This window comes from Ovis aries, chromosome 3 (assembly GCF_016772045.2).
Source record: "Ovis aries strain OAR_USU_Benz2616 breed Rambouillet chromosome 3, ARS-UI_Ramb_v3.0, whole genome shotgun sequence".
Lineage (NCBI taxonomy): Eukaryota > Metazoa > Chordata > Mammalia > Artiodactyla > Bovidae > Ovis > Ovis aries.
Genome location: NC_056056.1, coordinates 183,897,226 through 183,919,472, shown reverse-complemented (window position 1 = coordinate 183,919,472; position 22,247 = coordinate 183,897,226). Strand labels below are relative to the sequence as shown.

Below are 22,247 nucleotides of genomic sequence, written 5' to 3'. Positions count from 1 at the left end.
ATTATCTGAGCGATATCTTCTGGATAAATAGCTTCAGTTTCTACATTACCCTTGCTTCCTCGCCTCGCACTTTTATGTTAGGGAGATGGCTTCTTTCCTTAAACCTTATGAACCAACCTTTGCTAGTTTCTAACTTTTCTTCAGCAGCTTCCTCACCTCTCTCAGCCTTCAGAGAATTTAAGAGAGTTAAGTCCTTGCTCCAAATTAGGCTTTGGCTTAAGGGAATGTTGCAGCCTGTTTTCCTATCCAGATCACTACTTCTTTCTACACATCAGCAATAAAGGTGTTTCGCTCTCATGCATTCACTAGAGGAGAACTTTAATTTCCTTCAGGAAGTTTTCCTTTGCATTCACAACTTGGCTAACTGTTAGGCACAAGGACCTGGCTTTCTGTTTGCTCGGCTCTTGCCTTTCTCACTAAGCTTAATCATTTCTAGGTTTGATTTAAAGCAAGAGACATGCAACTCATCACTTGAACATTAACGTTCAAGTGGCCTCACTTGAACATTAGAGGCCACTGTAGGGTTATTAACTGGCCTAATTTCCATATTGCTGTGTCTCAGGAAACAGGGAGGCCTGAGGAGAGGGAGAGACACAGGGGAAGAGTGGATTTATACAGCAGTCAGAATACACACACATACTGATTAAGTTCTATCTTATATGGGCTTGGTTAGTGGTGCAATTACAATAGTAATATCAAAGACACTTATCACAGATTACCATAACAAATGTTACAGTAATAATGAAAAAGTCTGAAATATTTCAATTACCAAATGTGACAAAGGGACAGAAAGTGAGCAGCTGCTATTGGAAAGATGACATCAACAGATTTGCTGGACACAGGATTAAAAAAAAAGTCCATAAGGTGAAAAGTAATAAAGCAAAGCACACACACACAAAAAATGTATGTCTGTATGTGTAGATAATCTATCCCTAAAACAGACAGTCAACCAATAAAATCTGTAATTCCATGTGTACAACAGCCCAAGGTTGGTCCTGTGTTCATTTAAAATGTGATTTAAGTTTAATAAGTTTATTATGATTCTCTTTAAGTATAATGTAAGTGCCCTGCTTTCCATCAGATTAAAGGGGTGGGCTCTTTTACTCATGAAAACTGTTAAGTTCTTCTGTAGGAAAAGGGGCCTGAATTTGGACCCAGAAGACCCTTTCTGGTTCTTTTTCTACCAGAAGCAATGCAAATTTAGGCACATTACTTAAAATCTCTGAACATGACTACAAACAGCAAGCCAGGGTTAGTACCTGACCTGCTATAAGCAATAAAAAATATAACTTGGGCAATATCTTTATCATTAATGTTAATAATTAAAGTGGGGTAAAAGAGCAATTAACATGGGTAAGAGAAATATATCAAAGTTCAGAGGTTAAGAGTACACTCTGAAATTGATAAGAAACATGTCATGGAACATAGCATGTCTCTAGAAGGATACACAAGAAAGTGATAACTAAGGTTGCATCTGAGGAAAGGAACTAGACAGCTGGGAAAAGGGGACACATTGTTTAACGTAATCTTTTTGTATCTTCTAAAAATGATACCAAATGAGTATATTATCTATTTCAAAAATAATGAATATGGACTTCCCTGGCGGTCCAGTGGTGAAGAATCCACCTTGCAATGCAGAGGATAAGGGTTTGATCCCTTATCAGGGGACTAAGATCCCACAGGCCATCGAGCAACCAAGCCCTGTGTGCCACAACTAGGGAGCCCACACGCCACTACTGAACACACACACAGCAACTAGAGAGTCTGCAGAGCACACTGAAAGATCCTACATACACGACAGGGACCCGAGGCAGCCAAATCAATCAATGAATAAACATTTTAAACAAAAATAATGGATAAAATTAGCTGTCATTAAAAAAAAAAAAAAAAAAAGGACACAGCCCTAGGGACTATCTTTTAATGTCTAAAGGAGAGTTCCAGAAACACCTTAAACCTCACCAGTGTCTGGGGTTTAATCCAATCTATATGTTAACAAGGGTAGCAGTTAATGTTTATTGAGCAATTGTATCTTACCAGCGTCTACAGTATGCACTATATATGCAGTTTCAGCCAACTGGTAGGCAGAGTTCTACACCAGTAACAGAGGGCCTGAATGTTCTAGGTGGGAATGCCTAGAACCCTGTACAAGTACTTACAAACTGGTGAGGGAGTTGTTTGCTGTACAAACTCCAGAGAGTTTATGCAGCATATGGCTCACTGCCTCACAGCTGAAGAATACAGATGCATTCTAAATGCTCTACTAAAGCCTGCCACAAACACTATGCATTTAACTACAAACTGAAGCACTGGGGAGAAAGGTAAATTATTTACTAATTAATGCCCAATGAATTACCCTAACTCAAAAAATACGTCTCTCTACTTGTGTCCTGGGCAGTTTCCATATTGTCCTTAATAATAGTTTCACTTTGTTTTGGCTGCACCGCACAGCATGTGGGATCTTAGTTTCCTGACCAAGGATCCAGTCCCCACCCCCTGCAATGAAAGCTCGGAGTCTTAACCACTGGAGCACCTGGGAAGTCCCTATGGTATTTTTATACTTCTGTTTAAAAACAGAGACTTAAATGAACACACATATATTCTTGGCTCCAAGCAAGAAAAGAAAGGAGGGAGGAGGGAGAGAAAAGGAGGAGAAAGAATGCATGAGTTATGTCTATAAACAGTGTAAGTGTGACATAATATAAAGACTATGGAATTCTGGGTCTGAAGCCCTGAATTCAAGTTCTAGTTCCAATACTTGCACACACACACACACACACACACACACACACACACATCCTTTAACAGTTAATCACTACTATTATAATAAGATGTGGAGAATGTGGTTTTGGTCCACCCCAATGTAAAGAAAAATAACATCATACCAGCACCATCACTACCACAAATTCAAAACTAAACTCACCTCCATCCTCTCAAACTTATTTCCTCCTGTGTTCCTGCTATGAATGACACTCTTATAGCCCTGTTGCCTGGGTGCAAAGTCTAGTCATGTGCATCTCACCTCCCCTTTAACCTTATATACACTAAAGCTCAATTCTTTAAGTGTATATAAGTCAAGTTCAATTCTTCCTATATCTATTCTATTTCCTACATCCATCCTTGCTTCTTTATTCCCATCGCCACTACCCTAATTCAGGCCCTTCCTCTCTAGTTTGTTTTGTAAAACAATCGAATTGGTTCCCCTTTTCTAGTTTCTCCCCAGTTTAATTCTATTCTAACCCCTCATCCAGAGTGATATTCCTAGAACTCAGCCCAGAAGCACGTTCTGCCTTCAAAGTCTAGCATTCAAAGAGGCTGCACTCCAGCAGCCAATCTTCCGCTCTTCCATTGTGAAGAAGTCCTGTACTTTGATCCCAAACTGGTCTCTAAACAGTCAGCTTAACCCCATTTTCCTTGGCCACACTAATGGTTCAAGGATGCCCTCTGGGCAGTGTGACCTAAAGTGGACCAGTCATAGCAAAGACCCAGATTCTTATTTCAGACATGAGTGGGGAATGGAGGAGGAAAAGTTAAATCTCCTCTAGGGAAGACATAAAGTGCAAATGTAAAGCCATTTTAATACCATGAAGGAAGCCAAATTGAAGAGGAAGTCAACACTGGGGACAGAAGGGGCATACAGAACTGCAGTGAACTGGGGCAAGCGCTTTGTTTGAACTGTACCTGATCACCTCCACCCGAAGAAAACTGCTGTGTGAACCAGCCAAATCCCTTCATTCCTTAGGTCCTCTTTGACCTATAGTCACAAGTATTCTAACTGACAGAAAAAAACTTCTAAAAGCTAGACTTATCTCCATCGCATGAAATGCTTAAAGGCAGCTAGTCTATATTATCTCTAAGTGTGTAAGGTACATATCCAGTTATAGAAACAAGAAGTGGGGGCAGAGATCTGGGCATAAATAAACCCTCTCTTCCCAATGGTTTGCCTCTCTACTTTCTTTTGTGAATGTGTTAATATTCTCAGAAAAAATTTTCAAGAATCACTGCTAGACATAGATCTTAGAACAACTAAAATTCACCTCAATTCAGCCCATCCTAAAAAAATTAAAATAACTAAACCAAAACAAAAATGCAAATAATACCTCTCCAGGTAAGAACTAAAGTCCTCTCTCCCTCTCCCCATACCGCCCTCCTTATCTGTCTCTCTCTCCCCTGAAAAAAATTTCTTTTGGAGGAAGAGTTTTACCTCATTTACTCATACAATTTTTAGAATGCATAGTCATTATTGACAAAACTCACCTTCATGGCAGGAAACAGACAGGTTTAAAGAAAATGAGAGAAGCACATCTGTTCTTGTAAAGTTTTTTTCAGTTAGGATGACAAACATCCCCTCTTTGGTATGTTACGGTCTCTAGTTGGTTAGTTAAACATATGACTTTAAACATTTGACTAAGTATCTTAGGAAAGTAATTAACAGAAAGGATCTAAAAGAACTAACAGCCAAAACACTGCAAGACAATCAAAAGACTGTCCCTGCTCTCCTTGTTCTGCTACATGAAAAAGGAAACAGCAAGCCCTCTCTGCATCCTCTGCAGCCACTGCCAGCGCTGCTCCTGAAATGTTTACAAAGTCCCTACGTGGGAGGCAGGCCGGGAGCTGTGAGGGGCAAGTGTTGGCTCAGCAACCTGAGGGGAGACAAGCAGCTTTTCCACCAGAGGTTTCTTATGCCATCTAAACATATTTCCATTCCGCTATGTGACTATAAACAAACTGGATTCCCAGTAAGATGGAGATCAAGAGTTTATCTCATCTGTCACTGAGCCGCCTCTTTTGCTTACCAGTTTCTCCTTCCTCTTCCTATTTTATTTGTCACCAACGCTTTTCTCTTTTTCCATAATGAAAACATATATATTAATGTCAAACTCTTAACATTCAAAGCCACTATTTCTTTTCCTATTTCATTGTAATTACTGACCTTATAGAGGATTTTGGTTTTTAAAAAATTCTGTTGTAAGTACTAAGCATTTAATTTTTATCCTTCAAAGTAAACACCTGAGGTAGACAACTCCATATTATTTATTCATTCACTCCTTCAAGTAACGGTTCACCGAGGTCATCACAACTGTCTTACTAAATCAATGGCAATGACTTGGACAAAAGAAAATCCTACTGTGTTTCTCAGTTCATTTAACCACAACACCTTAGTAAAATGATCACTGTGGCTTCTACCTAGTGATCCGAAATCAGAACTTCTATTCGTATTTTAAATTCCACCCCTCTGGGATAATAAATGCTTGTTCTCTTTAATACAATTCTCTACCTACTTCAGTTTTTAAATTGAACACACATTATTTTTATAATTTAAAAGCCACATTTTTTTTTTAAAAAAAGCACTTTTCTTTTTCATTATCTCAAGTCAATTGTTTTGCTTATCCTCACTTCTGGTAGGATATTCAGTAGCAGGACAGTGCCATGTAAACAAAAATTCAAAAGCTTCATTATTATAAATCTTTCGAACAGCGTGTAAACAGACATTCTTCAGAAAGCCTTACAACAATGTTTGAAACAGCAAATGCACAGTTTTCTGGATAATCTTGAAGACAGTATATAAAATAATAATAAAATACACAGACAATCAACAAACCTTTATTTTTGATACTAAATTTACCCTCTTTCCAAAAACAAAAGGAAAACTATCACATTAACTACAAACAAGTTGCAAAACTAAATGAGTTTATCTCTTTTTGTCTGTTCCTGATTTTCTTCCTTCTCTATTTTGGGCATCTGGCAAGGTGTCTAAAAAGTATTTACTGTAAGATAAGCAGGTGAAAAAGCATTGATTCTCTCTGGAAATATTTGATTTGTTGCTCTTGTATAACACTCTCTGAATACAGATTTTTAACTTCTCGTGCCTAAAAAGACAACAATGGAGAGCAAACAGTTGGGTCTCCCTTGGTTCCCTTAAGCTAGAAAACTTGAATTTTAAGTCTCTCCCTAAATACACACTGTTACTTTGTGACACTTTACTCCTAAGGGGAAAAGAAAACCATATTTAGTCATATACATATCCACAAAACTTTAAAGTTCCTATTAGAAAACATGTAATACTTTGGACAGAAAAAAACAAACATTTCAAGGAAAAAATATTTACAAAAGCTCATGCCCACAATTAAATCTGAATGTTCGCCTCAATTCTAAAAACACCTTTTAAGGAAGCTTTAAAGCTTTATGTTTCTGTATAACGAAACATAAGTCTGGGTGGACTGGTGAAAAGCTCAAAGGCCCATAATCTCGTCACAAAGCAGCAGGGTCAAAAGGCAGAGGTCAGCAAATGGGAACAGGGTGCAAAACAGTTCCCACACTTGAGAGGAGCCTATATCTCATTATTCCAGAAGACATTAAAAAACTATTCAGTCACACACACTAAAATAATACAACCATTTCCTGTAAGTCCCGGAGCAAATCTGAATTTTATGAAAGTATTCCTTATTTCTAAGAGCAAGGAATTTAAGAAGTTACATCTTTCCCCGACATTGAAAAAAACACCAATCCCTCACACTCACACACCCACGCACGCTTCAGCTGCCCCTCAAAGACTGACTTTCAGATAAAAGCTGTCACCTGATCTATTCAACAAGGTTGGTTCACAGGGACACAGAAATAAATACTAAATATGCATACATGTCAACAGACATTTCACAGCAAGGCTTCTACTCCCTAATGGTTCAACAAAATATGTCTACTTCTTGACCTTATGGCCACATTTTTATTTCTGTTACAGGAGATTTCATTCCAGGAAGAGTGAATACGATTCTGTTAGACTTTCAGCAGGTGTGACATTTGTACAGGAGACTCTGTAATGACTTCTCTCACACAATCACTGTGGGGACTCCAGGATCTAGGGCATCTCTGGATATCTCTGTATCGTTCATCACACTCTAACCACAAAACTGTGTTCCACACAGAAGACAGGGTAACAGTACCAGGTCAGCAAGATCAGGAAAAGAAGATTTTGGAATAATAAGTACGGTTTTAACTTTTTGTTTTCCATCACCTTCCACCCTCTATACACACATACTTTACCTCTCTCCCCAGTGGCTCCTTCCACCAGGGACAAGACGGCTTACTAGTGCTTCACAGTAAATGAGGCCTCTCAACCCTTCACTGTGAGGAATATGCAAGATTTCATATTCGAGCCCACACAGCTTTCAGGTGTTTATTTAAAATAGAACTACAACAGGGCTGCCAATGGAAAAATAAGCACTGCCAGACAGGAGTGAGAACAACTAAACAAAATAACCAATTTTGGCATAATCAAATCACCTCAGTGGTACCAATGCTTTTGTTTTAATAAACTGTGAAATCACAGTCATTGTTCTAATGAACAATGGCACAAAGCGAACAGTCAAGTACCAAAGCTCATTTCCGTGGAGCTGAGCCAGAATATTTTAAAATCTGGACAAAAGTTTATTTCTTAAGAAAAAGAACATACTTGACATAGATGGGGAAATATTTTTCAACAATTTATTATCTTGTTACCCCAGCCATTTAAATTTCCTTAAAAGTTAGGGTTAAACTTAAAGTGAAGAAAATTAACAAGAAAGTAAAACAAAACGTGGTGCTAGAAGTGCATCACCCAGAAACTTCAAACACGTGTTGTTGTTTTCAGTCACTCAGTCGACACAACTCTTTTGCAACCTCATGGACTATCACCCGCTGCCCTGTCCACGGGGTTTCCCAGGCAAGACTCCTAGAGTGGGTTGCCGTTTCCTTCTCCAGGGGATCCTTCCGACCCAGGGATCAAACTCAACTACAGTCCTAAATTCCTACTGCCCAAACTACTCTTATTAAAGTCAATACCTTATTCTCATGGAATTCCAGTTGATATGTTGGTGTTGAGTCTTATGACAGGGAGGACTTCCATGTCTGGAAATTATATGAGATTATGGGATGATTATGAAACAATCATGTTTCATCTGCCTATAGGGAAACAATCTCTGTTATTTTAGTCCTGGGAGAAAAAATATATAAAATTTTAATAATAGAAAAAATATTGTTGGTCTAGCAGACTGTCCCTGTTTTCCCAAAGGACTATGAGGGAAGAAAAAGGAGGGAAATGGAAAGGATACTAGAAACAGAAAGTATGAAACTGAATAGCTGTGGGAAATAAGAATTCCTCCTGGGAATTCCCTGGCAGTCTAGTGGTTAGGACCTGGTGCTCTCACTGCTGGGCTGGAGTTCCATCCCTGTTAAGGGAATAAAGATCCCACAAGCCACAAAGTGCAGCCAAAAAGAAAATAATAATAATAAAAACTCCTCCTTGTTCTGCTAAGGATGAAGGTAACTGGAGGATTCAATAAGACCTTAGAATTTCTTCACTATGAGATTTTAATGACAATAAAAAATTTTGCCAAAAAAAAAAATCTTCTCCCCATTATTACAGAAAAAACAACCAAAAGAGCAGGTTCATGAGAACTAAAGTGAAAATAAGGGTGATCTCTGAAGAAGGGACTGGGGGAAAAAAATACAAAAACCTAGCCTGTGAGCAAACTTGTGCCATGATGACTATCTGAAACTTAATTTAGACACCAGTTCTACACGATATTGCTTCAAACTATAGAACACTTTCCTATGCTAAATAAATGACAGAAGGAGTACCTTGTACTAGAAAAGAGGGAGACAAAGAGGACAAGAAAACAAGAGCTTCATAGCAGAAACCTGGATTCTTTCGGCCAGAGCACCAGAAAATTACGCAAGACAGATGGATTTACATCACAAGGCCTCCGGGATATAGGAAAAAAAAAAACCCAAAACTTAAAATATCTCTAAACTGGGTTTCATACTTAAAACCTAGAGGTCTACAAGCTGTATCTAAGGGTTCAGCCTACTAGCCCACGGCAGGGTTGAACTTAAAAAATTCTACAACTCTAAAATTATAATTATACCTCATATTTTTATCCTATAGTTTAGAAAGCTCTTTGGCAAAACACTGTCACATTTCATAATTGAGAAAAGTATCAAGAAACAACCTAGATCAGCATGAAGAATTCAAAAACATACTCCCTTACGTGTCCTTGAACTATGAATAATTTTTAAAAAAATCTACGGGGAAGGGAAGCAAGCAGACTACTTTTGCAACGGTATTCCTAATAGAATAGAAATATGTGGAAACTATTCACAGCTCATGAATAACCTGGTGGTAGCATTAACAAGATAGATTTCCCATCCTGTGTAGGGCTATTCACAATTGCTGGTATAGTGCACGTAACGCCAACTTTCTCTTCCACCACTTAATAAAAGCACATAGGAATGGAAGTGAGAATGACATCATTAAAGGGCAGATATTGAATTAATTCCACTTATTTAAAAATACCACTTAAAACCTCAGTATTTCACCTACTTTTTATTAATTAATTTTTGGCTACGCTGGGTCTTCATTGCTGTCCGTAGGCTTTCTCTAGTTGCAGCAAGCAGGGGTTACTCTGTTGCATGCGAGAGCATCTCCCTACAGTGGCTTCTCTTGTTGCGAAGCTCTAGCTCTAGACTACGTGCTCAGTAGTTGCGGCCCACGGGCTTAGTTGATCCATGGCACATGAAATCTTCCTGGACTAGGGATCGAATCTGTATTCCCTGCATTGGCAGGCAGATTCTTAATCAATGGACCACCAGAAAGTCCTCAACTATTATTAATAACTAATTGTGACCCAATCCACAGCCACCAGGCCTGGAAATATGTCACCACCCAGCAGCTGAGGACAGCTGGTCTGGAGGACTTTGAGGGGCAGCAGGGCACAGCGGAAAAGGGCCAGCAGGATGCAACTCCAGCTTTGGGCTTTATTGTCTCTGTGACTCTGGGCAGCAACTCACCAAACCTCAGCCTTCTCGCCTATAAAGTGATGACAGTAATACATTCAAGTTATTGTGGGGATTCAAGATAATATTTATAAATCATCAAAGTTCATGGCCCAATAAACATTAACTATTTTCACAGCTTCATTATATAAAGGGGATTTCCTGGGGATACTTCTGACTTAATAGTGCTAGCATGTATCTTTGAAAGTTATTTTAAAAAAGCATTATTTCAAACTTAACTTTCTACACCAGTGATGTATAAAAATTTATGAAAGGAAAATAAAAGGCACTAACTTAAGAAATCCATTAATTAAAATAGTTACAATATTTTATTCAGAATAAAGTTGGTAAAAATCATGGATTCTTGGTGCAGGAATGAAGGGGAAAGCAACTGTTTCGTATTTTTCTAGCTTCATGATGTGCTATCTCAGCAGTACATAAAACATTTCATTTTTATTCCTAGAACTCTCAGTTCTTATCTCCTCACAATAAAACAGCTATTGTTGCATTCTGTTTGAAAAGTAGTGTAGAAAAGTAGCTATTTGAAAAGTAGCCTCATACTGAAAATTTCTGGAATCTTTGGCTAAGAGGTTATTAAATCTTAAAAAGTCAAGTCTCAGGCAGAAGAGAACATTATACAAGGTACAATAAAAACAAAATATAAATGGGGAAAAATTACAAAGGATTAAACTTTATAGAAAAAGAGAACTGTCCTGGCTGACCAGGCCCAAAACCGATGTGGATGTCCACAAAGAAGGAAATGGAACGCAATTTCCTGAAGTATCCCTCTAAAGACACAACTGAAGTTATCAGTGTTCTTTCATACAGCCACTTTCTGAAACTTCAGGAACACTACTCACCATTTATGTGCTCATTACTTGGCACTAGTTTAGAAATAAATAAGACATGTTGTCTGCTTAGAGGAAAAAATCAAAGATTTGTTGGTATCTGCATGCTTGCTTAAAATTGGTGTTTTAAAAAAAGTTTATTAATTTTATTTACCTATCATAGCTTATTTCAAGAGGAAAGGAATAGACTAAAGATATTATAAACATAAGAAATTTTAATAGCCTTCCACAAAACTGACATAGACCTTTTAAAAAATTAACCATTCTTCTACTCTCTTGCTTTTTTATCAATTTCAAGTTTCCTATTTAAAAAAAAAAAACAACAACAAAAAACGCTAGTTCACTTTAGAGGTTAAAAAACCCACAAATAAACCAAATATACTAACTTTTATTGTTGGTAACAAAAAGAAAAGTTCTATATTTATCCATCTCAAGTGATTTCATTTATTTATTCAAACAATCTACCCACTGGGTGAAAGTTAAAGCAAAAGTTGCTCAGTCATGTCTGACTCTTTGCGACCCCATGGACTATACCGTCAATGGAATTCTCTAGGCCACAACACTGGAGTGGGTAGCCTTTCCCTTCTCCAGGGGATCTTCTCAACCCAGGGACCGAACCCAGGTCTCCTGTATTACAGGTGGATTCTTTACCAGCTGAGCCACAAGGGAAGCCCAAGAACACTGGAGTGGGTAGCCTATCCCTTCTCCAGGGGATCTTCCTGACCCAGGAATCAAACCAGGGTCTCCTGCATTGCAGGTGGATTCTTTATCAACTAAGCTATCAGGAAAGCCCATCTCAAGGGATTTCATTCATTTATTCAAATAATCTAGTCACTGGGTATACAAAACTAAACAAGAGAGACATGGTCCTGCCCTCCAGGAGCCGACAATTGAATGGGAAATATTGACATGTCAAGTACAATATACCTGGAAATAAATAATGTGGAAATAAAGCAGGGAGACTTCAAGGGTTGGGCAGGGAGAGAGAGGAAGGACACAACTTTATATAGGATGGTCTGGGAAGGCTACTCTGAGAAGGCAACACTTGTGCAAAAATCTGAACAGGAAGAAGCCAATCTTGCAAAGATGCAGGGCTACACTGTGCAAAGGTGGCTACCTGACCCACGTGGTTACTGAACACTTGAAACATGGCTACCAAACACTTGAAATGTGGCTAGTCCAAATGAGATATGCTGTAAGCATAAAATACACACCAGATTTTGAAGATTTTGTAAGAATAAAAGAATGTGAAATATCCCACGAATAATTTTTATGTTGATTATATGTTGAAATAAACTCCTAGATATATAAATAAAATATATTGCTAAAATTAATATCACCTGTTTCTTTTTACTTTTCTAAATGTGGCTTGAGATTTTAAAACTATAAACATGTCTTACATTATATTAATAATTATAACGGACCATGGTGGTCTAGGGGAAGAGGTTCTAGGGAGAGAACAAAAGATAAACAGGTCATGAGATGAGAAGCTTGCCATGTTTAAGGACCTTTAAGAAAACCAATGCAACAGGAAAGACTGTTCCAATCAGAAAAGGTTGGAAAGACAGGCAGAGAGCAGATTAGGAAGAGCTCTGCCAACCAGGTGAACAGACTGAATATCTGTGTCCCACACAGAAGAACTGTACAAAAGAGATCTTCACGACCCAGATAATCATGATGATGTGATCACTAATCTAGAGCCAGATATCTTGGAATGTGAAGTCAAGTGGGCCTTAGAAAGCATCGCTACGAACAAAGCTAGTGGAGGTAATGGAATTCCAGTTGAGCTGTTTCAAATTCTGAAAGATGATGCTGTGAAAGTGCTGCACTCAATATGCCAGCAAATTTGGAAAACTCAGCAGTGGCCATAGGACTGGAAAAGGTCAGTTCTCATTCCAATTCCAAAGAAGGGCAATGCCAAAGAATGCTCAAACTACCACAAAATTGCACTCATCTCACATGCTAGTAAAGTAATGCTCAAAATTCTCCAAGCTAGGCTTCAGCAATACATGAACCATGAACTTCCTGATGTTCAAGCTGGTTTTAGAAAAGGCAGAAGAACCAGAGATCAAATTGCTAACATCCGCTGGATCGTGGAAAAAGCAAGAGAATTCCAGAAAAACATCTATTTCTGCTTTATTGACTATGCCAAAGCCTTTGACTGTATGGATCACATTAAACTGTGGAAAATCCTGAAAGAGATGGGAATACAGACCACCTGACCTGCCTCTTGAGAAATCTGTATGCAGGTCAGGAAGCAACAGTTAGAACTGGACATGGAACAACAGACTGGTTCCAGATGGGAAAAGGAGTACGTCAAGGCTGTATATTGTCACCCTGCTTATTTAACTTCTATGCAGAGTACATCATGAGAAACGCTGGACTGGAATTCCAGAAACACAAGCTGGAATCAAGATTGCCGAGAGAAATATCAATAGCCCCAGATATGCAGATGACACCACCCTTATGGCAGAAGTGAAGAGGAACTCAAAAGCCTCTTGATGAAAGTGAAAGAGGAGAGTGAAAAAGTTGGCCTAAAGCTCAACATTCAGAAAACAAAGATCATGGCATCTGGTCCCATCACTTCATGGGAAATAGATAGGGAAACAGTGGAAACAGTGTCAGACTTTATTTTGGGGGGCTCCAAAATCACAGCAGATGGTGATTGCAGCCATGAAATTAAAAGACGATTACTCCTTGGAAGAAAAGTTATGACCAACCTAGATAGCATATTCAAAAGCACAGACATTACTTTGCCAACTAAGGTCTGTCTAGTCAAGGCTATGGTTTTTCCAGTGGTCATGTATGGATGTGAGAGTTGGACTGTGAAGAAGGCAGAGTGCTGAAGAATTGATGCTTTTGAACTGTGGTGTTGGAGAAGACTCTTGAGAGTTCCTTGGAATGCAAGGAGATCCAACTAGTCCATTCTGAAGGAGATCAGCCCTGGGATTTCTTTTGGAAGGAATGATGCTAAAGCTGAAACTCCAGTACTTTGGCCACCTCATGCGAAGAGTTGACTCATTGGAAAAGACTCTGATGCTGGGAGGGATTGGGGGCAGGAGGAGAAGAGGACGACAGAGGATGAGATGGTTGGATAGCATCACTGACTCGATGGACGTGAGTCGCAGCGGACTCTGGGAGTTGGTGATGGACAGGGAGGCCTGGCGTGCTGCGATTCATGGGGTCGCAAAGAGTCGGACATGACTGAGCAACTGAACTGAACTGAACTGAACCCCCTAATTCCTATGTTGAAATTTAATCCCTCATGTGATGGTATTTGGAGCTTGGGCCTTTACAAAGACAGTTACTGAAGAATTTTAAAAGGAAAAAAATTATTCTAATATACCACTGGCTATTTTGTGGAGAACTGGCAGTATCATTCACACTGCTAGAGTACAGACTTCTAGAGATTACTTAACATGGTCATTTCAAACAGAGATCTCTGGATTTCTAAGAGTCCATGCAGATAACAACTGAGTGCGCATGAGCTAACATTTCAAAATGCTTACTAAAAAACTGCACAGCACAGACTAACTTATTTTTTTCCATTCCTTGTGGCTGAGATTATAATTACTCAATCCTCATGTGAAATATGGGGTATATTTAGTCTTCACGTTCTATGTCATTTAGGATTACTCTTTTTAAAAACTGATACAGTTAGTTTTTCATTCAAAAACAATTTCCAACCCATAAAGAGAGGAGTGGTAAATTCATAAACCAAGTACCTCATTCAACCCTTCAACACATATAAAAACACTTGAGACCCAGAGCTGTCCTAAATAACAGACCCAGGACCGGATTCTGAGCTTCTGACTGTGCATACAGCTTTAACAATTGTACTGACAGCCACACCAGCCAAGGTTTCACAAGCAAGCAACATTCCTTTTAAAAAGTATAAACTTATCTAAGGACAGGTAATTTATGCCAAGAAAAGATAGGTATAAAACCCAATAAGAACAAAAGGCTTAACATTTTTTGGAAGTAGTGTTTTTATTTGTGCAGTAAATACCTTATACGTCCATTGTATCTTATATTCATTAATAAGAACAGGTGTAGTATCAAATATATACTCTTCTTTTTTTGTTTTGATAAATGAATAAAAGAATGCATGCAGTGCTGCCTTCAAGGAGACAAGCCAGGTCGGGTCTTTTTTTTTTTTTTTCAGGTCGGGTCTTAAAGGTAATAAAGACTAGTTTTCTCCCTCTTAACACCTTTTTTCTACAGAGGTGTTAAACAACAATCATACTTGATTATAAGGTTATCCATGTAGGGTACTGGCAGAATTTATAACCTGTGTGATACAGTGTGTATTATGAAGGAGGCATTGAATGTAGAGGTTCCAAGCATGGATGGATCATGTCAGACTTTTAATTCAGGCTTCTCACTTCTTATATGAACCTAGGCAAAGTACTTAAATTCTCTAGCCTCAGCTTCCTCATCTGTAAAATAGAGAAAATAGTGCCATTTCCTAAGGTTGTTGTCAGGATGAAATGAGGTAATAGTTATGAAGCATTTAGCCAGTGCTTGGCATGCAGAAAGTTATTTTATTATTGCTATTTTATTGTAGATCTTTCAAAACAGTGACTGTCACCTATATACTCCTCAACCTGGCACACTGTAAGCATTTAACACTGAATAATTAATCCAAAGCCTAATCAAAACTGTTAAGGATTTGGACACACGGCACTTGTTTCCTAAAGTACCTATTTTTTAAAAGTGAAGTACAGTTGACTGAAGTACCTTATGTAGGAATTGCCTCTACCCTCTAACAAATTATAGAAGAAAATGTTCTCTTCCATATGGAGTTCAACAAAAATTATGACTAACAATGCACTGTATTGTAGACATTTACTTCTATTACTCCCAGAGTGTCTGTGACCAGAAGTGGAAATGCAAATCAAAGAATATACTCAGGAATGTCAGGACAGTCTGTCTCAACTCCTCAGCACTGGATACTATGTACCTGCCCTCCTCCAGCCTCCTTTTTATCTTCTCATCCCCTTTCTTTCCCTTTCTGTTACTATTTCTCCTCCAAAAACACTTACGTTCCTCGCTCCTGCCCTCTTTCCTAACCATCTCATCTTCTCTGCTCTTCTGAGCTCCCTATGCTGGTATGCCCTGCATGAACCAGTGCAGTAGATGCCTGAGCCCTAGGACTTAGTTCCCCTCACTGTTGGGACAATTTCACTACAAAGAATTTTATCCCAAGTGGATTTTAAAATCAAGTATCACTATACCACAGCAATTAGACCTTCAATCTTCTTTGGCCCCATTCGAACGTAAGTTGATCCTTGTATTATTCCTTCCCCAGCCCCCCAGTTACCAGGGCAGACCTTGCAAACTCCCAAACATAATCAACTGTGGACCAAGGATGTCAGTAAAGTTAACAATTGAGGCACTATCAATTGTGGTCAGATCAGGGAAGTTCCTATCCCATCCATCCCTGTACACCTGGCCATGGTTTTTAAAAGACTTTAGCACAGCCTTGACTATGACATTCAGTCTGGATTGAGAGTAATCCTGAAATGCTTGCAGAACTCATGTTAAGCTCATCTTTTTTTGAGTTTAAATAACTATGCAGCTTTGTGCATTACAACAACCAAACTTGGAATTCCCTGGTTAAGGACTTGCTGCTCTCACTGCTGGAGCCCTGGTTTCAGTTCCTGGTTGAGGAAGTAAGATCCCACAAGCTGAATGGCACGGGTGAAAAAAAAAGAACCACCAGCCTTTAGTCTGGTGCCTGCTCTGATCAAATGGGATCTCTGAGATCTTAAGCTCTTCAGTCTTCGTTTCTCCACTCTAAATGATGTCTACGGTCCCTTCCGGTACTACTGCAGCATGATACTGTCAGTTTTAACAAAATTTTATATCTGAATTCAGAACATGGTCTGCACTGCCTCTAAGCTCTAAACCACAGCCAAGATACCAAGGCTAAAAATAAACAGCTGGAGGCACCAAGGAAGATCTCGAAACAAGGCAAGGATCTCACCCATCAGACTTCCATATCTATCAGCATTCCTGAATCCAAGCTACCATGGAAAAGCTTTAAGAATATTCTGGTCCCACACAATCTGCAGACTCATTTGTAAACTTTATATTCACTTATTAAACACTCTGTACAAGGTACTATGAAAGAGAGCAGCAAAGACGCTTATTTCCCTCTTGGGGGAAAGAATATTTGGGGCCTTGCATATTTACGTTACTTGAATAAAGGTCTAATTATATCCTTCATTTTCCCACTGCCTAAAAGATCTGTTGCTGTATATCAAGCCACATAAATTCCTACAGCTTGGTCTTAGAGGAAATGAGAGACATAAAGGAAAATTTCAAAATGATACCTACTTCCCTTCACATCAACTAATTCCAGTGACTTCTATTTACACCTTTCTTCTTTATGCAATAGTCAGTCTGAAACATCTTATCTTTAACATTAAAGGAAATTTAAATATTTCTGCTTTAACATTTTAGGGACATTTTTGTTTATGGATCAAATAGATCTTGAAAATACACCGTGAGTAGGAGAAAAACAATAGCTAAGACATGGCAGAGAAGAACAACAGGCAATACTGCTGTGCGTGCATGCAGCATGCTAAGTCACTTAGTTGTGTTCGATTTTTTGCGACCCTATGGACTGTAGCCCGCCAGGGTCCTCTGTCCATGGGATTCTCCGGGGAAGGATACTAGAGTCTGTTGCCATGCCCTCCTCCAGAGGATCTTACTGACCCAGGGATCGAACCCACATCTCTTATGTCTCCTGCATTGGCATGTGGGTTCTTTACCACTAGCAACACCTGGGAAGCCCAATACTGCTGTATCAGTATACATACAGAGAGAGACACTTCCATAAAATCTCTAGGACTTCCATATTTTAAATTTATATATATTTAAATTACTTTCAGTTGTTAAAAGACCTATATGAGATGAAAGAAGTCTTTTCCATTGTTGGTAAAGCAAAGCTTTCTGGAGGAGTGTCTAAAAAGCAAGGTAAAGCCCAGATCACTTTATTACAAGATCTCATTTCTCATTAGATCTCAGTCTATGTAACTGTTACTTCATCATATGGTTCGTGTCCTTCATTTGATAATAATGACCCACCACCTGCAAAGTATAAGTTCTAGGAATATGTATATGTTAAGAAAAAGTCTATAAAGCAACTGGTTTATGTTTAATAGAAGTCAATTAAGATCTTCTACAGGTGGGGTGACAACTTGCCAAGAAACAGTAGGATAAAAATAGATTAGTTCCAGAAAAGTAAAACAGAAACCTAACTATCATTAACTCTGAAATTAATGCAGCAAAACAGAAACCACCTTGTGACTAATTTGCTTAACTCACCAGCCTTGTTTCCTGATCCCTAAATGTAGCTCTGTGGAAAAAGTTAAGAAGTTGGTAGTTGGGTTCATGATACTACATTCTCTTGTTTTCCTCTTGTCACACTAGCCATATTTCTTTAACTCCTTGGTCGTTTCCACCTCATCTTTCTTCCCTCAGAATGTTGCAATATCCCCAGGACTCAATCCTCAAGCCTCTTCTCTTTTCTATCTACATCCACTCCCTGGGTGACAACACTCAACTTCAAGGCTTTCAACTTACACCCAAAAATAAAGTTAGGGGCCCTGACAGACGTCTTGCCTACTTGGTATTTCTACCTGAATATCTAATATGAACCTCAAACTTAGTATGCCCAAAGCTAAACTAACCTTCTCCAGCCAGCTTCTCCATCAGACTTCCAATTTCAGTAAACAGGTGCCTGTAATTGTTTAGAGAAAAAATCTTGGAGTCTTTTTTTTTTAATCATTTTCTTTTATTATGAATACCATACTCAATTCATCACCAAGTCCTGCTGGCTCTACCTTAAAAATATACTCAGCTTCTAACCACATAACTTGATTCAACCCCCAACAACTTTTGCCTCAAAGAGTGAAAAAGAGCCTCCTAACTGGTCTGCCTCTATCTTGCCCTTGATATAGTCCAGTCAACATGGCAGCCATAGCCATCTGTTTAGAAAGTAGATCATATCTCATTACACTGCTCAAAGCCTAGTGATATGGTTTCCCATCTATAAGCCTAACAGTCTATGAAGCCCTAACTTCTTCTCAGTGATGACAGCTACTACTCTCCTTCTTACTCAGTATTGGCCTCCTTGCTGTTACCACAAAACTAGGAAGTCTTCCACCTCAGGTCTTTGCACATGCTGTTTCCTCTGCCTACAATGCTGTTCCCTGAGACAATCCCCATGGCCAGCTTCTTCACCTCCTTTAGGGTTCTTTTCAAACATTATCTTATCAGCGAGGCCTTCCCTAACCATCTTATTTAAAATCATTACAACCCTACAAATTCCATCATTCTGTTGGCACTGCTCTACTCTCATCTCCCAGATGTATTTTTCCTCACAGCACTTAATAACCTCTGACAAAACTACATATGTTTATTATTTCTTTACACTACAATGTAAGCTCTATGATGGCAGTGATTTTTTTGACGGCTTTGATTACAGCTGAGCCCAGTGCCTAGAACACAATCTATACCTAAAGGCTTTCAAAACTACTTACTGAATGAATGCATTAAAATTTTTTTTTTACTGTTTTGTTAAAGCCATTCTCACTATGCCCAAAGAGACTCAGGTCACACTTACAGGTGCTGTTTTAGCTTTACTAGGCATACAGACTTGATGAAGAAAAAAATACAGGCTTTTTCCAGTCATCAGTAACCACTGACAGAAGGTCTCCAAGTGACTCAGTGTCATAAATGTTTAGGGAAATGTTTAGGGGGAAAGGGATTCTAGAAATCTAAAATAACCCCTTCACCAATCCTGAAAGAGGAATCTCTCCAAACATTTCTTTTTTCTAACTCCATAACCCTTAACAAAGCCATTCTTAATACGTACATGAAGAAACGACAGGAATATATAATTTTACATAGCCTGGTACTCATCTCTCTTTTCAAATAAAATTTTTAAGTAAAATTAGACATAGCTTTTGTTGAAAATGTTTTGCTGTGAAACTGACTTAAGATATTCATTTAGCCAAGAGGTGAGCTGGTGGGTATTGTTCTAAAGGCTGAATAGTTCTGTTTACTACTGTTTATTATTTAATACATTCTTCACAGTCACCCCCTCCCCGCCAAAAAAGGAAAACACACACACACACACACACATACACTGGTGCAATCAAGAATGCTATGTCCAAAAAAGCTGTTCTGAAAGGCTATGACCTAAGTGTTTAACACTGACACAGATAAAGTTCAAGCGGTAGATGTCACTTGTCTCACACGTCAAAAAAAAAAAAAAAATCGAGATTCAGAACCCAAGAAGGCAAGCAGAAAGAAACAGGCGTGAAAAATGAAATCAGTCGTTTCTCCCCAGGCTCCTCCTGACACTGCGCACACACCCCTGCCCCCTCCACCACCAGCCTTTAACAGCCCCCTTTCCAGCGGCTGCTCCCCAGCTCAGCCCCGCACTGCGCCATCAAATAATGAGTCAAGAGGACGCACGATGCCCCTCCGGGAAAACCCAGGCAACAACACTCGGTGCACCCAACTGAGTGGAAATGTCTAACTCCTTAAACTCGGAACCCTATAGGCGGTATCAACAAAGCATCGTCCTAAGTCCCGAGGTTCAAAGATCTTCTCCAGCCCCCGCGATACTGCCAAATCGACAGGATTCCAAAAGGTGACTCCACCGTCAGCGCAGAACCCGAGGCCGGAGGCGGCGCAGACCGCGAACACTCAAGGATGAAGTCCAATCAGCCGCCCGCCCCGCGCCCGCCCCGCGGGCCGCCGCCGACTGGGTGGACTCTCGCCCCGCGGCCCCCGACGCCCCCTCCCCGAAGGGTCGGGGCGCCGCGTCACGTGCAGAGGCTGAAACTTCGAGGTCCGGGCTGAGGGTTGGGGGCGGGAGCACAGCGAGGCCGGGAGTTAACGCGCCCGGTGACTCACCGGCCGCCTCCGCCGGCAGCTGCGGGCGAGGGGGCCGGCTTGCGGGCGCCCGCGGGCTCAGCAGAGCACCCTGCACGCGGAATAAATAACAATGTCATTAAACCGCTGCCCGAGAGCCTGGCCGGCCAGCCAGAGAGCGCCGCCGGGAGCTGACTTTGTCTGGAGCCGGCACCCCGCCTCCCGCGCGTCCCCGCAGCGTCCCCCGCGTCCCTGAGGGGACCCCGCGCTGCCGCAGCCCGGCCTTACCCGCCAGCTCGTCCGGCTCCAGCCCGCTGTCCGCGTCGATCCCGCACAGCACGAAGTAGTGCGCGAAGCGGCAGGCGGCCGGGGAGGAACCCGAGGCCGGGCCGGGCGCCGCGCCGCTCCCGCTCATCCCGGCCGCGCTGCTCCTGTCGCCGCCGTCGCCTGAGAGGACTCGCTGCTGAGGCTGCCGCTCGGGCTTCGGTCTCCGCGCGCCCGCCCTAGGGCGATCCGGGCGAGCCCATGGCCGCACAGCCGCCGCTCGTTAGCGCAGCCTCGCTCCTCGCTCGGCGCCGGGGAAGCGGCCTCGAGCTCGTGCCCGGTCGGTCCCGCTCCCGGTGCCCGGCGGGGGAGGGGCGAGCGGGGGGAGTGTCGCCGTGAGAGGCCCGCGTCGCCGCAGCTGCGCTCGCGAGCTGGGAGCCTCGCCGTCTGGCGCCCGCCGGTCAGCTGAGCGGCGCTCTGGCGGTGGGAGCGCGGGGAGGGCGGGGGCGCGGAGGGGAGGGCGCGCTCGCGAGGGGCGGGAGCGCGCGTTTCGGCGGTGCGTGCGCGCGCGTCCAGCGGGCTCGGAAGGGAGCACCGGATGCTGGCGGGATTCGTGCCAGCCCGGCGGCCGGGGCTGCGGCACAAGGGCGACCCCACACACGCGCCTCCGGCTGCCAACAAGAGGCAAAGCCGCAGAGGAAATGCTTCCTATCCTGAATTTTTAAAAAAGACATGCAGCTTGGGGAAAGGTTAACGGCTGCTCCGAAATCATTTCCCACAACGATCTGGACCATCAACATATTTTAAACTGACAAGTGCGGATGTCCATCTTATTTTAAGATCGTAGTCCTTGAATTCTTCCACCAGCGCCCAACCCTGCTCATAAGCCATCCTTCCTCACCGAATTGGTGCCTACTCAATGGCACAAAGAAAACAAAAAACCCACTCAATATCCACAAAGCTTTAAGACTTCTACTGCTACTGCTAAGTCGCTTCAGTCGCGTCCGACTCTGTGCGACCCCATAGACGGCAGCCCACCAAGAACACTGGAGTGGGTTGCCATTTCCTTTTCCAAGACTTCTAAAATGACCACAATTACCAACTTCCCCTAGCCGACCCATTCCGTAATTTATCCTGACATTTTCCAGGTCAGTGTAATGTAGTCAAGGCGCTCCAGTTCCCCAGCTCTGTACTCATTTGAACTTATCTGCTCTTCCAGCAGGTACAATCGGCGGCTAATAAGGCAAAAGAAATTAAACCTTGAACTCTTCTCTTCACAAGGCTAAGGCTTTCTTACCCTGCTCTTTCCTCTGACTCTCCACTCTTCACAACGACATCACAGATTTACTCTTACTCCCTTGAAAAGTGAAAAACTAAATCCATACTATCTCCACATGGTCATTCCTTCCATACCACTTCGGTACTCTTTTTTAG

General features: G+C 41.1%; 1 protein-coding gene across 3 annotated transcripts in view; it reads right to left on the bottom strand.

Annotated features, from left to right (window-relative positions):
* DENND5B (DENN domain containing 5B) overlaps window positions 1-21,200 on the bottom strand; it is a 224,857-nt gene extending 203,657 nt beyond the window's left edge. For all 3 annotated transcript variants that reach the window (XM_042247295.2, XM_027967785.3, XM_042247296.2), the window contains exon 1: window positions 20,838-21,200. In XM_042247295.2, coding sequence (XP_042103229.1) covers window positions 20,838-20,964 — 127 coding nt within the window. In that variant the 5' untranslated portion in view covers window positions 20,965-21,200. The remainder of the gene's footprint in view (window positions 1-20,837) is intronic.
* Window positions 21,201-22,247: the final 1,047 nt, after the last annotated feature.